This window comes from Poecilia reticulata, linkage group LG2 (genome assembly GCF_000633615.1).
Source record: "Poecilia reticulata strain Guanapo linkage group LG2, Guppy_female_1.0+MT, whole genome shotgun sequence".
NCBI classification, from domain to species: Eukaryota; Metazoa; Chordata; class Actinopteri; order Cyprinodontiformes; family Poeciliidae; genus Poecilia; species Poecilia reticulata.
Genome location: NC_024332.1, coordinates 20,885,338 through 20,902,126, shown reverse-complemented (window position 1 = coordinate 20,902,126; position 16,789 = coordinate 20,885,338). Strand labels below are relative to the sequence as shown.

The window sequence follows — 16,789 nt, the reverse complement described above, 5'->3', positions numbered from 1 at the left end:
GACCCACAGAACCAAACCCTGACCTGTGTGTGTTTCAGTCGTGTTGGCGCCTATGTTGGCACATTCCAGAGCCTGGCAGGACATCAGGAGAAGTTCCACAGAGAGATGAGCAAGGTGAGTGAGCTTGCTSCTCTCCACCAATCAGAGCGCAGCGTTCGGTCAGCTGACCTGCTTCTCCTGTGAGCAGCTGAGCCACAACCTGAACGACATCATGACCAAACTGGAGGAGCAGCGGCAGCTCAAGTAAGTTCCTCCTTCATCAGCCACCAAGTGCAACATGACAGCATTAACTCACAGCGCCCTCTGGTGCAGAAAAGACGCGACTGCAGCCGCAAAGAAAGGCGGCGCAAAGAGGTAAAAATGCTGCATGAAGCCGCGTGCTCCTCCTGCTGCATGCTCCTCCTGCTGCATGCATGTATGTCAGTGAACAGTAGCTGGTCCTGGATACACTTTAATGAAGCTGAACGTCTGCAGCTGTCAACATTAAGATATGAAGAGTTATAATTTGGAGCATGTTGGCTCCCTCATGTGGACAAAGCGTAGAACAGCTRTGCTGATGGTTTTGCACATGTTTCTGTTACGTTTTTCTCTCCTGTTCTCATCGTCTTCYTCTCTCTCCTCCTCCTCGTCCAGTGAGGAAGCCAACCACAGCCAGGCCAGCAGCCCGGCTCCAAAGGTACCAGGCTGCAGTTCTAGCTCTGCTAGTCTGAAGGGTTCTGGCTTTAGATAACAGTGATGTGAGCGTTCCTAACTGCATCTGTGTGCATGGCGCTGCGTGTTTCCACCTGGTGGCGTTGCAGAAGCCTGGCCCGCCGCCCAGCCGGCCTCCTCCCAGACTCTCACTGTCTCCAGACCCAAAGCAGCAGATCGCCGCCCTGCTGGAGGACGAGGCTGCAGCTCCAGACTCTGACTCAGACCCAACCAGCACAACGCAGCAGGTCAGACGTTCTTCATCAGGCGAACCTGCTCACACACCCTGAACCACACGGTCACATCAACCTGAACTGATGGCTCCAACTGTTAACAGACTCAAACATTTTCAACTTTGGATCAGAATCTGGTTAAACAGAAGAAACACAACGACTCGACCCTGAGGGACTCCTGACCTCTACAATGATTACCGACAGAGAGACTGACACTGACATGATGGTGTTCTGCTTACAACAAGGGGTTAAAGTGTGCGTGTGTGTGAAGCTTCTTGAGTTCAGGTATTCCTGGTATCTGAAGTGGTTTTGCATGAACAGCCTCTGGTCTCGCTTCTTCCTCCTGGTTGTTTTAGTTTCTCAGGTTTAAGTTTGGATTAAAAACTGATTATTGTATCAGAATCACTGAGACACAAAAACATCCAAATAAATCGAACTTGTTGGTGCATGAAGGAGTTTTTCCATCAACCTGGAATTCAGACTCAACATCTGGTCAATAACCGTTAACTTCAGAACATTCTGATCCAGTCAGTCTAGTTCTGGTCCAGCTCCAGTTCTGGTCCAGCTCCAGTTCTGGTCAAGTTCTGGTCCATGTCTTGTTCTGGTTCTGGTCCAGCTCAAGTTCTGGTCCAGTTTTGGTCCAGCTCCAGTTCTGGTTGCCATGTTGAGCYGTAGTTTGTGGTGAGGTTGGAGTTGAGAATCAGGAACATGTTTAAGTGAAAACAGGAAGTGAGTGATGACCGATCCGTCTCAATGTTTTGCTCACTGCTCCGCCTCAGACGCCATCTTGGGACTCGTGGGTAAGAAGAACGTCTTAGATCCTCAACCAGCTCTGTTTCTACTTCCTTTGGCTTTTTAAAACCCTGCACCTCCCTTTCTTGTGGTTGTTATGGCAACATTAAACTCAAACGCTCCTCTGGCGTTTCCTTCACCGTSCTCCCTTTGACCTTTGACCCCTGGCTTCGCTGCCCAACCCCTGCTGCCGTAGCAAGACGAGCGCGGYGCCAAGCCGCTGTCCCAGCAGGATGCAGAGCAGGAGGCCCAGAGCGSCTGGGACCACAGCAGCTACCAGAGCCACGGCCAGCCTGGCTGGGACAACACCGACCCAGCAGAAGGTCAGGACAGCGGCAGCGCGGAGTGGGGACAGGCAGCTCAGGCGTTCAGCGAGCCGGACTGGGACGAGGGCGGAGCCAGCGAGGGGCCGGGCGGCTGGGGCGAGGAGTACGAGGAGGACGAGGAGGAGGTAGAGTTGGGAAAGTAGATGAACCTCAGAAGACCCTGATTGGCCCCAGACCTCCTGACCTCAGTCCCTCACCGGTTCCGTTTCCTGCTCTGAACTCTTTCCACCTTCATGCTTTCCAGAAGTCTGTCCAACTGTAACGCCCGGTCTTTTCTTCCTCCAGAGCTCTGTGACCAACGGCGCCGATGCTGACCTTCCTCCAGGGTTCCTCTACAAGGTGAGTCCACCGACCGCTGAGTGCTCTCTGGCTGCTGCTCGACTGAACCGGGCTTGGTTCTCGTCCTCCAGGTGAAGGCAGTGCATGAGTACACGGCAACGGACAACGATGAGCTGGAGCTGAAGGTCGGAGACGCTGTCCTGGTTTTGGCTTTTGATAACCCTGAGGAACAGGTGAGCATCATGGGCRAGAGTCTGACCTCAGCGCCACACAGACAGACCGAGTTATACACCGATCTGTCCGAACACGGACGGTCTCTGCTGGGTCTAGTCAAAGAAAAAATAATCTGTTTACAACACTCTGCCARGTTCAGGGTCCTGGAGAAGAACACACAACTCAAGTTGCTGAGTGTCATAGAAAAGCATCGTCCTCACATTGACCAATAAGGAGGAGGGATGAGACTTGGTCAGAACCAGCAGAGATCCGTTAGCTGCTGTGGACGGGTTTGGGATCAGGTCTCCAAAATAAAAGCCTGCTAAGCGTTATTTAGCATCTTTTTATTGTCGGGCATCAACAGGAAGATCTTTCTGCAGGTCTGGTTAGGAAGTCATGACCCAACATTAMTGCTGGGAAGAGACTGAAGGRGTCAACCTTCCTCCAACCGGGTCAGAACTTAGAATGTCATCCAGCAGAGTAAAATAATTATTATCATGATGACCGGTCCCGGTTGGTCTGGTTCTGGCCAATCAGAGACAGCTATTCGTCACAGAGGATTTTATTTAAATGAGCTTCCAGCTGAAACAAAGTCTGCTGGGGTCTGAGTTGTAGTGGCGAAAAGTCTGAGCTAGGARTATATCCAGGCCTTTGCATTGCTGGTTGCTGGTTGGATAAACTGTGGTCCTGTGTAACCTGAGGTTTGCCTGTGTAACCGGATCCTTTCTGCGTTGTGCTGGTTCTATTGATCAATCAGGCCGTGACACGGTTTGTCTTTAAAAGGATGATTTCTCGGTTTATTCTGACGAAAACAAAATACAGAAAACAACCGTGTCATAACCTGCCCGCTCCAAGTCCTACACAAAACAAAAGTACATAACAAAAATTTACTTAATAGATATATAAATAAACTGGATGTATTTAGATGATAAATAAACAGGCACACACCTCTTCTCCAGGACAACATGACAAAGGGGGCGGGTGGGGGGGGGTGGCTAATGGGKGCAAACAATTTAAAGACAATACCACAGAAGAAGAAATAAAAAGGAGGGGCTTCCGATCTTAAAGTAACACAGTTAAAACAATGACAGTTTCATTTAGGTAAGGAACAATACAAATAACCAAAAAACAAGACATGTTGTATAATTATAACAAAAAAGAGAAATACAACCAGGTTACATTTGCAGGACGACGGCTGGCTGCTGGGCGTCAAGGAGTCTCACTGGTTCCTCAAGAAAGATATTTCAGCCAAAGGGGTTTTCCCTGAGAACTTCACCCAGAAGGTCTGATGGTGGCGCTGCAGCTCATCCCCAACCTGAAGCTCCTCTTCATCCCTGATGATGGCGATTAGCTCTGAAAGCTAACGTCATGGCAAACAGCGATGGAGACCAGTGCCTGTCCACACGTTTCTGCAACCATCTAGTTCTTCTGCAAGTTTCAACGACTTTTTAGTAAATAAAAATAAACGGATGTAATAAAGAAGGGTTTGGGATTTTTTTTCTTTAAATTCTGGATAAAAGTCCAAGATTTCATTTTTAATGATGGAATTTAAGAGAACATAAAAACTATTTGGTTGGATGGGTGGGTGGATGGATGATGGATGTTGGATGCTGCAGTGAGCCTCTGCTAAGGTCCCATTCGTCTGAAAGCGTTTTCCAGTGTTGAACACCASGGGGCGCCGTCCAGTCATCCTGYATAATGTCTGGAGAGCCAGTTGTTTCCWTTGGGACACAATTACTCACCATATTCCAGATTTTATTTTTCATTTCTCATTAGAACTACAGTCATAAATTAGGTTGTATTTATTTCACACTAGAACTCATAGAAAAGAGAATGGCATATTTAAGAGTTCAGTAAAGTTTTTGTATTTTAAAAGGTYAGTTRCGTATTACTGGATATTAGGCACATAACTTTCCCATAAACATCTGGCATCAGGTTTACGTATTTCTGGATCAAATTAATGTCAGTAAAGATAAATGAAGCACATTGTGTCCATTTTGGCCAATCTAACAACATAAACTGGTTTAGACAGAACGGGTTAAGTATTCAGTATTTGATCTGGTTAGTGACCTGCTGTGACCCCCAGGCTAATGAATGTTAAGGTGTTTACGTTTTTCCCATGGAGACCGAGCAGCACCAGAATGACCTTCAGTGTTTCTATTAGAAACCAGTGACCAACCATGTGGAAAGCAAACACTGCCAGGCCTCAGTCGGGCGCCAGACCCCACAGGGATGGGACAGACACTTCCTTTCCGCCAGCAACCAGGAAGAGGTTCGGCCATGTTGGAAAACATTACTTGTTTACAGAGTCGCTCAGGTTGAACGTCACAGAAAGTAAAAGCTGTGAATCTGCTGAGTCCCAAAGGCAGCAGTAAATTGTAGCTGCAGTCCGAAAGGGCTGGCTGGTTCTGGCTCTGATGGGACCCTGACCCTTTGGGAATCCTCCACAGGACCAGTTACAGGCGGGTTTCTGGGTGCATTTAACTGTTAAATGCACACCGACCATGTTTATGTTGAGTCTTTGTGTTGGTTCCTCCTTCATCAGTCTGTTGAACAGTAACTGGACCAGCTCTGATGTTCAGAACCAGTTCTGTTAGGAGGTCCGGTACCTGCAGACTTCTCTTCTGTTCAGAACTTTTTAAAGATAAAAATTAAATATAAAAGGTGTTAAACTGCTGACCAAAACCCGTTCATCTCCAAGTGGTAGCCATGGAAATCGTCCGTCTGTTCAGCCTCTAACCAACTGGAAGACCTGAATGTTTAACTGGTTTTAATAGAGCAGCTGGTTGAGTTGGAGCCGTCAGCCTTTGCAATGCAAATGAATCTATCAGTGAAGTGATGAGGGATTCGTTGCCAATGCCAGTTGCCTCACCTGGCTGCAGGTGTCTGCTTTCTACAGACTCAAGCTGGAAATGCTAAAAATTTAGCAGCTAAATGCTGCCTAGCACTCCAGAACCAGTTTCAATGAGACAGCCAATCAGCAGACAGCCAGTCAGCAAACAGCCAATCAGCAGGCAGCCAGTCAGCAGGCAGCACCAACCTGGGAACCAGAACGTTTCTGATGATGAACAAATGAAGAAATGCTTTAAACAGCTGACTTCAGAACACTCTACGGCAACAACTGAAGGACAAAAAGAGCCTTCATCTCATTCATCTATAAACATTGTTTTTCCAGTGTTCCCAGTGATCCCTGTGGACYGTCCTGTCTGTCCTGGAACACTAACCTGACTTCTATTCTTCTACATATGCTCAGCTCAGCTCCATCATGGGGCTCTTAGTCCAAAATAAGCGTAAAGTTTTACAGAAACACGTTGAGATTCCCCTGCAGCGGCAGAAGAAGCTGATTAATATTTTTAAATGTTTTCCAAAAAAACATCTGAATGATGTTGAATTWCTGAGGACTGTGAGAAACAATGAATCATTATGTTTTGACCTACATCACTTGGATTAGCTCTGCTCTTTAATTTAACCCAGACTAAATCTCATTCCTGCCATTCCTGAGCCGGTCTCTCAGAACCACAAATCACTTCCCTGCTTTAAAATATCGTCTTAAACCAAACAAATGAGACATTATACCAGATAAGAATCTGATGTTGTTTTATTTAGACATCCAAAAAGCTTCAAAAGAAATTGTTTTTGTTTTAAACTGCACATTTAAATAAAGATTGTTAATGTATGAAATTTTGAATCCACTCTGGGATAGCCTGCTTTAAACGGTGACTGGCTTTAGTCTTTTATTATAGGGTTGCTGACAATATTGGGACTTTAGAGGAATCTCTGATATTTAAAGATGTTTTAATAAAGAGTAGAATCCATTAAAATCCATAAAATGTTTCTACTGCAAGACTTTTTCTGGTCATACTGTCATGTTTGCTTTTAGGCTCACCCATTTGGATATAAGGTCAATAAATAAAAAATATATCTATGCTTAAAGAACATTAAAAACTGTAAATATGAGCAGATAGTCTGTGTGATTCAAGTGAGACTTTCAATGCTTTATCAAAGGTAGAAATCTTATGAATTGGTTTGAAATGTTAAGTTAAATATTTATTTTACTATTCAGTGAGCAAATAAGTTTAAAAACTCCAAGACAAACCTGTTTATTCTGTACAACGGAGTATTGGGCCTACGCTAAGAAAAAATATTCTCATAATAAAGTCATATTACGTAAATAAAGTTGAAATTATATGACAATAAAGTCATAATATTATGGCTTTATTCTCATATATTAGMATGACTTTATTCTCAAAATACAGTAACTTATCATATTATTACGACTTTATTCTTGTAATATTATAACTTTAATCTTTATTATCGAAATATTACGACTTTATCTCGCCATTTTATTTTTCTTGGTATGACTAGTACTCTGTTGTACTTATAACGTTAGCTTATCTGCTTCCGGTAATCTCCCGCCTTCAGCTGGTTCAAACCGCTCGTAGCCCCGCCCCCTGTGAGCCTTTATAAGCGAGCGGCTCTCCTGCTGCGTCACACACTGCTTCCAACTGCCGATCCTTGAACRTCGGAGAGAAGGAGACAGACATCTCAAAATGGTGAGTAAACCGCTTAAAACTCGCATTTATATCCTAAAAGACGCATCTGAAGAGAGAAAAAGTTGTTAAATTTTCTTTTTAACAAATGTATAAGTCACACTTCATCCGTGTTCTTTACAACATTTTTTTCCATTAATTGGCGTCGAACAAGGCCATGTTGGCGCAGATTAAAATGATCAAAAATAGTTTCACAGTTTACACAAGTTTTCTAATCCCTTAGCCAGCCAGTGTTTTCACATTTAGTTCAGTTAATTTAAATAAACTCGGATCATTTTTAAATGTGCTTTAGCTAAAGGAGTTCTGGGCGGTAACTTTTAAATGTGAGGCGGACAGATGACGCCCTGCGGGTCCGTGAACGTTACATGGCGGGTGGGGGTGGGGCMGGAGCGCGGCTTCCTGCCTGCGTCGATGGGGCTTTTCTCCATGACGTGAGGGGTAATAAACACTCATGTGAGCCGGTTGGATCAAGATCCAACAGGTCTGCACTGGGACACCTGAGGGCGGAAACTACGTCACTGCTCCTAGGGTGGTGCGTTCAAGATGCACCCGGAAATCCGACGATTAAACGGAGAAGTTAAAGCTTTGAAACGACGGAGAAAATCTAGAAAATAGTCTGGATAAGTATTTAAGTTTGTAGGTGTAGGAAGTAATTTTGTAATCTGGTTTCCTGATTAGAAAATGTGGCTGAACTTTACTAAAAACTCTTAATGAGTTCACGATGCAGCATCTGCTAACGCTGTATGTTTACTGATATTCCCTTAAAGGGCTGGTGTGCTGCTCAGCTATTTATCATACCTAAAGTCAGAAACCATTAAGCCTGATCACTTTTCTCCTCTTCTCCACAGCGTGAGTGTATTTCTATGCATGTGGGCCAGGCCGGCGCCCAGATGGGCAATGCATGCTGGGAGCTCTACTGCCTGGAGCACGGCATCCAACCGGACGGCCAGATGCCCAGCGACAAGACGATCGGAGGGGGAGACGACTCCTTCAACACGTTCTTCAGTGAGACAGGGTCTGGGAAGCACGTCCCCAGAGCCATCTTTGTGGATCTGGAGCCCACCGTGATTGGTCAGTACTGCCTGGAAACGCAGCRTCTTAAACATGGAAGCATGTTCAGAAAACATGGCTGACACTGAAGGGTTTTCCCTCCAACAGATGAAGTCCGTACAGGAATGTACCGGCAGCTCTTCCATCCTGAACARCTGATCACCGGCAAGGAGGACGCAGCCAACAACTACGCCAGGGGCCACTACACGGTCGGCAAGGAGATCATCGACCTGGTTTTGGACAGGACGCGCAAACTGGTGGGTCAGGGTTTTGTTGGGTTCAAGGGTCAAGGTCTCGTTGGGTCGAGGTATGGTAGAGACGATGCCCGGCTGGGTCRAGGGGTCATGGTCYGGTTGGACTGAGTTCCAGTTGGGTTGAGGTCTGGCTGTGTTAGTCTTGTTGCGTGGCATCAGAACGTCTCCTCCTGACATTCTGGGTGTGTTCTGCTTTCAGGCCGACCAGTGCACCGGTCTGCAGGGCTTCCTAATCTTCCACTCGTTCGGTGGAGGAACTGGCTCCGGCTTCACCTCTCTGCTGATGGAGCGTCTCTCTGTGGACTACGGAAAGAAGTCCAAGCTGGAGTTCGCCGTGTACCCGGCTCCTCAGGTGTCCACTGCGGTGGTGGAGCCGTACAACTCCATCCTGACCACCCACACCACCCTGGAACACTCAGACTGCGCCTTCATGGTGGACAACGAGGCCATCTACGACATCTGCCGCCGCAACCTGGACATCGAGCGCCCCAGCTACACCAACCTGAACCGCCTCATCGGCCAGATTGTGTCGTCCATCACGGCGTCGCTGCGCTTCGACGGCGCGCTCAACGTGGACCTGACGGAGTTCCAGACCAACCTGGTGCCGTACCCTCGCATCCACTTCCCCCTGGCCACCTACGCACCCGTCATCTCGGCCGAGAAGGCCTACCATGAGCAGCTGTCGGTGGCCGACATCACCAACGCCTGCTTCGAGCCCGCCAACCAGATGGTGAAATGTGACCCACGCCACGGCAAGTACATGGCCTGCTGCCTGCTGTACCGCGGCGACGTGGTTCCCAAAGATGTCAACTCKGCCATAGCCACCATCAAGACCAAGCGCTCCATCCAGTTTGTGGACTGGTGCCCCACCGGCTTCAAGGTGGGCATCAACTACCAGCCGCCCACCGTGGTGCCGGGCGGAGACCTGGCCAAGGTGCAGCGTGCCGTCTGCATGCTCAGCAACACCACGGCCATCGCCGAGGCCTGGGCACGCCTTGACCACAAGTTCGACCTGATGTATGCGAAGCGGGCCTTCGTCCACTGGTACGTGGGCGAGGGCATGGAGGAAGGMGAGTTCTCGGAGGCACGGGAGGACATGGCCGCCCTGGAGAAGGACTACGAAGAGGTGGGGACCGACAGCGTTGGCGATGAAGACGAGGGCGAGGAGTACTGAATGCACAGTCTCAATTTATCATGTTTGCCTTAAAGTTAATAAAGCTGATCTGAAACCTGATTGGTCGAGTCGTTTAAACAGAGTCACACAGGTGCTGCAACACAAACAGATTTATTTAAGGTCACACTTACAAAATCAGATTTATTTTTTATAGTTTTCTCTTGCTGGAGGTTAACACTACATAGACAGGAAATGCATGGGGAGCCAGGGGGGTCCATGAGCAGCAGAGAACCTGGAGCGGATCCAGCTCTGCAGGTTCAGCTACAACACAACACCAGCTGTCTGGGTGGGTAAAGCTCGTGGTGCATTCACATGCACGTTTCACACAGGTTCTCCTGAAGGCTCCTGAACACATCACCTAGATCATCCTGAGTCGATGCCGGGGGTCATCTGGGATTTTCCAAGGGTCACTGGGGCAGTGCCTTGAGGATGGCGTTCACCTCCTCTGCAACCGCTGTCAGMGCAAACTCAAACTGGTCCTGGAGAGGAAGACAAGATGGTGGCACTCTCATCCCAAACTTTTACCTCCTGAGACAAAACTGCTGGTAAAAACTAATGAAGGGCCACGAAACGTTTCACTTCATTATGCATGACATTAAAATAAGAGGTATGAGTATAGATCTAAAATATAACCTAGGATTATTTCTGTAAACAATATCCTCCAGTTTGTTCTCAAGAGCAGAATTTGGGTCACTCATTCAAGCTTTATTTAATGAGTTTACTATCAAACTTTTTGTACTTGAAGTATTTAGAATATTTTAATCTTTTTTTGAAAGGCAGTGGAAATGCCACTAAGGGTTTTTTGTGACTGAATCGCCAACCTTGAGCTGAAAAGTTAGTCTTTTAGTATGTGGGGCCACAAGGGGCCCCTGGCGGCTCGTGCACCAAGCACTGGGTCAGTTCCATCTGCCACCAGCAGGTGGCGGCGTGGCTCAGCTTTACATTTTTCAGAGCAGAGAAGCATTAGAAACCAGGACGAGAATCTGCTCTAGAAACTTTTAGTTTTAAGTTTTGAGGGTTTAAAGTGCGGTTAGTAAAACTGAGCTACTGTTTGGTGCATCAGGGTGGTCGGGATCGGGTCCGGTTCGGACTCACCTTGGTGCGTACCATCCCGGGCCGCTGGTCCCGGACGTGCTCCAGCGTAGCGGCGATGTCGATCTCCTTGACGCCTGCAGGGAACCAGAATCAGTCKGTCAGTGTCTGGAGCAGCAGCGGCCGCTTCACCCCGCATCTACTGCACCTTTAGCCATGCGGTTCAGAACCATATCGATCAGGATGTACGTCCCGGTCCGCCCAGTGCCGTCGCTATGGAAACACAGGAAGACCCAATCAGAAACAGTCCCTTGGTTGTAACACCTGGGATCAGCTGATTGTACCTGCAGTGAACGATGATGGGGCAGGAGCGTCCGCGGTAGCATTTATTCACCTTCCTGACAGAGAAACAGGACACGTTAGGGATTCACACCCAGGATTGTCTCTGTAGCTATGAAAACAAGTCCAATAATCCATAAAGATCTCAGGTTGAGACCAAAGCAGACGGAAAGCTGCAGTACCTGCGGAAGTCCAGCAGGGGGCGCGTGGAGGTGGGGATTCCCTGCGCCGGCCAACTGAGGAAGTGGAACTGCGTGAGCGTGCGCGTCTCCTGCGTCTGCACGTTCTTCAGGTAGAAACTGCGCACCAGGAAGTCATTACACCAGATGTGCTCTGACACCAGGTTCACCTGTAGGGGGAGGSAGAGGGGGGAGTATCACCTGGACMCCAGGAAACCTGTCCAACCTGGACACCTGTCCAACCTCCACCCACCTCATAGATGTGGTAGAGGGAGGAGCCTTCATCTGGCCAGTAGCGGTCACACTGCTTCTCTCCGTCCTCCACCAGAGCTGTCATCATCACGATCACAGTGCAGCCGTTCTCCCAAACCATCTGCACACACATACACAGCCACCATGTTTGTTACTGACGAAGGGGACAGCAGCCATGTTTGTTACTGACGAAGGGGACAGCAGCCATGTTTGTTACTAACGAAGCGGACAGCCGCTTCGTTAGTTCAGAGGGGAACCATGACACCTGGTTCCCCTCTGAACTCACCTGCCAGAAGTCGGAGATGGTGTGTGGCAGGGGGCCBTGGGTGGCGATGTAGGCCGGCATCCTGGGGTCGTGTTCAATCTGTAGGTCGCAAGGAGGTCAGGAAGAGGTCAAGTAGAGGTCAGCTCCCCGACCAGAACCATCAGAACCAGGCTGAGTGTCTGAGCGAACTTACGATGGTGCTGGCGTTGACGTAGTCGGAGCGAGACGGGTTGCTGTCGGCCTTCAGCTTCACCCTGGAGTGGTCATCTGCAGAACATGTGACCGGTTAGGTTCTGGTTCTACCGGGCCCGTGTCAGTGTGTGGAGTAACTCACAGGGCACCGAGTCGGGRCAGCGGTTCTTCTTGGCGTTGACGTCGCTCTGGGCCGCAGAGACGGCGCTGGGTTCTGCCTGGTAGGAGCAGAGAGCAGCCCACTCCTTCAGCAGCCGGTTCTTGTTCCGCAGGTGGTCCTCCATGTAGGCCTGGGGAGCCAGAGGGACCGGGTCAGACTGGGTCACACCGGGTCGGACTGGGCTGGACCGGGTCMGACTGGATCAGACTGTTCAGACCGGGTCGTGCTGGGCCGGATTGGGTCACACCGGGTCAGACTGGGTAACACCAGGTCGGACCAGATGATTTACTGTTTCTCTTCTATAACTGATTCCTCATGGAGTTCATTATATTTTCTAACTGTAGTTTTTAAACTTTTGTTCAAAGCCAATCTATTAATTAATCCATAGTCCCAGTTTTATTACTTTAGATTCAGGCAGATTAAATAATATGCCGTTCTGTAAAGATATGTAGCTCAAACCTGAGATATGAATATGACTGAATGTTCCATGTTATTCACTGGCAGTGACGTCACCATGACACCCACAGCTCCAGTTAGCAAACTTTCATTTATTATAGGTGGATGTGGGCGGAGCCTAAAGGTGGAGCTGCAGCGCAGCAGAGAGGAAGGGGGCGGAGCCTGACTAAGCTGCTACATGTCCTCCCATTGAACGTTATGTTTGTGTTTGACCTTTCAACCCAATCTGCTGTGATTTGATTAGGACACAGTGTGGTGTTGTGCGGTCCTGACCAGGATCATGTGACCCGTTGAGATGTCCATGTTGGCCTGCGCCGGCTCCTCGCACCAGGACGGCGTGCTGCTGTGCGAGCTGGGGCTGGGCTGGGCGCCGTCGCTGAACTGGGACGACACGCTGCTCACCCTTGAGTCTGGCCCAACTCCGCCCGACACGCTGGCCCCGCCCACCGCGCCGGTCCCGCCCACCGCGCCCAGGGCGGCGGCCTCCAGCCGGCCAAAGGCGCCTTTGGAGGCCATGTGCTGCCGACACAGATCCTGGTGACAACGTTAGCATGTTAGAATGATACATTTATCAATACATCTGGAGCAATAATGACCAATAATCACTGATTAATCAACTTATCAACTAATGGGGTGCTGTGGTGGCGCAGGGGTGAAGCACAACCCATGTATTGAGGCCTTAGTACTCAGGGCGGTGGTCACAGGTTCAATTCCCGGCCTGGCAACATTTACCACATGTCTTCCCCCTCTCTCATAACCCTACTTCCTGTCAAACTACTTTCAAATAAAGGCCACTAGAGCCAACAGAACCTTTAAAAAAAAAAAACATCATCTAATTCAGTAATCGATTAATCACTAAAAACGTAGAAACTCTAAACTTCCTGATATGAATCTTTCCCTTCTGGATCCAGCAGGTTCTCCCAGGATCCCTCAGCACCACATTCTCTCCTCCGTGTCTCCAGGTAATGGATTCACCATCACCTGCAGGTGGGCGGAGCCTCACCTGGTACTCCTGGTGGGTGAAGCCGCCGCTGTCCGGGCCCAGGCCAAGCTTCTTGGCAGCCAGGCGGTGGGCGTGGCGTCGCAGGCAGGCGATGGTCATGGCCGCCACCAGGATGCCGCCGATGCATGCCATGGACACCAGCGTGGCGAACACCCAGCGGGAGCCGGGCTGGACTCTGGTCGCTAGAGGCAACGACGACTTCCTCTCTTCCGTCTGCACAAAACCCAGAATCTTCAGCGCTCATCATCAGAACCAGAACAGAACCAGGTTTCAGGTCTCACCTGTTCAGCGCCGCTCTGGAGAACCTTTAGACCCATCTCAGGCTCCAGAAAGTTCTGCCCTGCAACTGAAGACATCGTCCAGGTGTTAACAGAAGGAACGGCTCCGATTGGCTGAAGGGTTCAGATGGAGGATCTGCCTCCTGTCTCTAAGCCCCGCCTCTTTTCTGACTCGAAGTCCCACCTCTTTTCTGACAGTAAGCCCCGCCTCCTCTCACCTGGTTGGTGTGCAGCCGWCAGGTTCCTGGAGTTGGGTCTGGTTCTGAAGGTAACGGCTGGTCCGACCGCGCTGCAGAGGAGAACCGGGTCAGAATCCTCRTCATGTTGATCTGTTATTATTATTATTAGGACAGATGGGTTTCTGCCCAGGGCGGCAGGACAGATGGGGCGTCCAGAGGAAGAACGCTCTGGTTGTCATGATGACAACCAGAGCGTTGTCATCAGGGCGGTGATCAGCCAATCACTCTGACATGTGATTGGCTGATGTGACAGGAAGTAGAAGCTGCCATACCTCTGATTGGCGTGTCCGGACACCTTGGCTACGCCTCCTGCGTCCTGATTGGCTGGCTCCTTCTGTCCTCCAGGTGGCCTTGCGGTTGGGGGCGGAGCCTCCTGCGGAGCCGCTTTATATGCCATTAAGGCCTCTGTGAGCTGATTGGTGGAGAGAGACGCATCATCGTCCACTGGTTGCCATGGTGATGCCCTCTCTCAGGCCAGTCTCCGTGCCATGTTGCACCGACGCAGTAACTAAAACTAAAGGAGCCCAGACTCGGTTCTGATTGGACAAGCAGGACTCACCTTCTGCTTGGCTGTTGCACCGTCTCCCAGGCGATCTGCTGGAGGACAACAGACATTACTGACCTCTGACCCCTGACCCCTGGCCTCTGACAGCAGGCTGCTCACTGACCTGCACTCTGCTGGGGGATGGAGGACGAGTCCAGCCGCTGGTCCTGCYGCCCTGCAGACGGGTCCAAATCGTCAAGCAGCAGAGACAGTCTGCGCAGGGAGCTCCCTGGAGACACAGAGACAGGAAATTACAGGAAACTACAGACTGATAAACTACAGACTGATAAAAAAAAACTACTGATAAGCTACAGGAAAACTATAGGTAGAACTCCAGACTGAACTACAGAAATATTAAAAACTCCAGATAAATTCCAGACTGGTGTGAGAGCCAGTCTATCAGCAGACCGTCCAGTCCTGACAGGACATCCAGCTCCTGCTTCCTGAGATGAGGATCCTGGGAGTTGTAGTCCTGGCTGTAGTCCAGAGGGAAGTCCAGGTCGGGCAGCAARGAGGAGCTGGCGGCCGACGCCCCCCGGTGGCGAGGCAGTGCCGGCGAGGAGGACAGGTAGAGGGACAGCAGGTCCTGCAGCAGCAGCCGGTCCCGGTCCAGTGCGTCGCYCCGCTGGAAGGTCGGGTTCTGGTCCAGGGAGTTGAGGGAGCGCTGCTCCTGGTTCTGATTCTGCAGCACAGACAAGTGGGTCAGTTCCTGCTACCGCCACCAGTGGGCGAGGTGAGCCTGCTCCCTACCTGATGGTACGGGTCCAGAACCAGGTAGTCCAGGTACTGCTGCATCAGCTCGGGTTCTGCTGGACCTCCAGGCTCTGGTTCTGTCTGAGGGGSCGGGCCCAGCAACCTGGAGGACCTGGGGAACCAAACAGACCTGGGTCGACTCGTTAAYGGGTCTCATAATGGTTCTGACTTGTTATTAGACTCATTAACGGGTTCTCCTTACGGTTTATGCGGGTTCTCCTCCGGTTCCWGGTCCGGGTCCAGATCCGGGTCGTTGATAGTAACCTGGCTCAGCTCACGGCTGATGATGGACTGGGTTAGCTCGTCCTTCCAGGTCAGACCTGGAGGTCACATGACACAGTGTAACCCTGGTGGGCGGGGCCTAACTCCGCCACAGTGGGCGGGGCCTACAGTCAGACTCACCTTGAATCATCAGGTCCTTCAGGACTTCCTGCAGCCGCAGCAGAACCGGGCCGGAGACTTGGTACCGGACTGGCTTCTGGTCTGGAGTGTGACACCGGCCGAACAGGCCATCTGGACAGGACACACAAGGTCAGCCTGGTTCTGAAGGACAACCCAGAGGAAGCMCCCAGTATGATGCTGCCACCTCCATGCTCTCTGTTTGGTGCTGAACTGGTTTGACTGGGTCAGCTAATCGCTGTAGAAACTGTAAATGATTCACCAGCATCTCAAACTGTTGCCATGGTTTACATTTAGCATGAACCCATTTGCACTGATCATTAGCTTTGTAACCGTAGAAACAGCAAAGTCAGGTCTGCTGCAGGCTGAGCTGACTCACCACCACCAACATGAGGGAGACTCCGGCTGCTGGTGTCACTGTTGTCATGGAGACGGACAGGCACAACAGCGACCGGCTGAGACCTTGTTTACTCTGCTGARGCTTCAGTCATCTACTGTGCTTTGTTAAACATTAGCTTCATTAGCTACTAGCTTCATTAGCTTCTAGCTTTGTTAGTTTCTAGATTCATTAGCAACTAGCTTCCTTAGCTTCTAGCTTCATTAGCTTTATTAACTACTAGCTTCATTAGCTACTAGCTTCATTAGGTTCACTAGCTACTAGCTTCATAAGCTATTATCTTTAGCTTAATTAGCTACTAACTTTTTTGTTATTACAGTTTTTATTAATGTTTCAGAATATGTTTACAAGCTTTCCCAACCCTCCCCACACCCTCATAAAACAAAAATCACAAATAATTAGCTACTAACTTTATTAGAAACTAGCTTCATTAGCAACTAGCTTCCTTAGCTTCATTAGCTTCTAGTTTCATTAGCTTCATCAGCWACTAGCTTGCTTAGCTTCTAGATTCATAAGCTACACGCTTCAATAGCTGCTAGCTTCATTAGCTTCATTAGAAACTTGCTGCCTTAGCTTCCTTAGCTTCTGGCTTCATAAGCTACTAGTTTCATTTGCTACTAGCTTCATTAGCTACTAGCTTCCTACAGAGAAGAGCAAAAACCTGAAAACAATCAACAATATAATACATATTAAATTGTCGCCTTTCTTCCAGTCAGGAAAAGTTTTCCCTGTGTTTTTTT

The 16,789-nt window shown here is 49.5% G+C and overlaps 3 protein-coding genes across 3 annotated transcripts in view; 2 read left to right on the top strand and 1 right to left on the bottom strand.

Annotated features, from left to right (window-relative positions):
* LOC103457123 (myc box-dependent-interacting protein 1-like) overlaps window positions 1–4,015 on the top strand; it is an 11,001-nt gene extending 6,986 nt beyond the window's left edge. Inside the window, exons 2-11 of the mRNA XM_017309147.1 lie at window positions 4–114; window positions 188–243; window positions 313–354; window positions 634–676; window positions 801–938; window positions 1,703–1,723; window positions 1,912–2,166; window positions 2,327–2,380; window positions 2,452–2,553; window positions 3,721–4,015. Coding sequence (XP_017164636.1) covers window positions 4–114; window positions 188–243; window positions 313–354; window positions 634–676; window positions 801–938; window positions 1,703–1,723; window positions 1,912–2,166; window positions 2,327–2,380; window positions 2,452–2,553; window positions 3,721–3,822 — 924 coding nt within the window. The 3' untranslated portion in view covers window positions 3,823–4,015. The remainder of the gene's footprint in view (window positions 1–3; window positions 115–187; window positions 244–312; window positions 355–633; window positions 677–800; window positions 939–1,702; window positions 1,724–1,911; window positions 2,167–2,326; window positions 2,381–2,451; window positions 2,554–3,720) is intronic.
* A 2,968-nt stretch (window positions 4,016–6,983) lies between these two features.
* LOC103456704 (tubulin alpha chain) lies at window positions 6,984–9,621 on the top strand. Its single transcript, XM_008396412.1, has 4 exons — window positions 6,984–7,086; window positions 7,932–8,154; window positions 8,242–8,390; window positions 8,587–9,621. The coding sequence occupies exons 1-4, from the start codon at window positions 7,084–7,086 to the stop codon at window positions 9,559–9,561; spliced, it is 1,350 nt and encodes a 449-aa protein (XP_008394634.1). The 5' UTR covers window positions 6,984–7,083; the 3' UTR covers window positions 9,562–9,621.
* Window positions 9,622–9,656: 35 nt separating this feature from the next.
* Window positions 9,657–15,845, bottom strand: ptprnb (protein tyrosine phosphatase receptor type Nb). The gene is made up of 21 exons (XM_017309145.1): window positions 15,809–15,845; window positions 15,656–15,766; window positions 15,456–15,573; window positions 15,251–15,365; window positions 14,909–15,182; window positions 14,625–14,729; window positions 14,516–14,553; window positions 14,229–14,368; window positions 13,936–14,006; window positions 13,721–13,785; window positions 13,440–13,652; window positions 12,710–12,970; window positions 11,963–12,110; window positions 11,822–11,895; window positions 11,650–11,727; window positions 11,365–11,484; window positions 11,115–11,281; window positions 10,938–10,991; window positions 10,802–10,866; window positions 10,657–10,730; window positions 9,657–10,040 (listed from the first exon to the last, which is right to left on the bottom strand). The coding sequence occupies exons 1-21, from the start codon at window positions 15,843–15,845 to the stop codon at window positions 9,969–9,971; spliced, it is 2,400 nt and encodes a 799-aa protein (XP_017164634.1). The 3' UTR covers window positions 9,657–9,968.
* Between the last annotated feature and the right edge of the window lie 944 nt (window positions 15,846–16,789).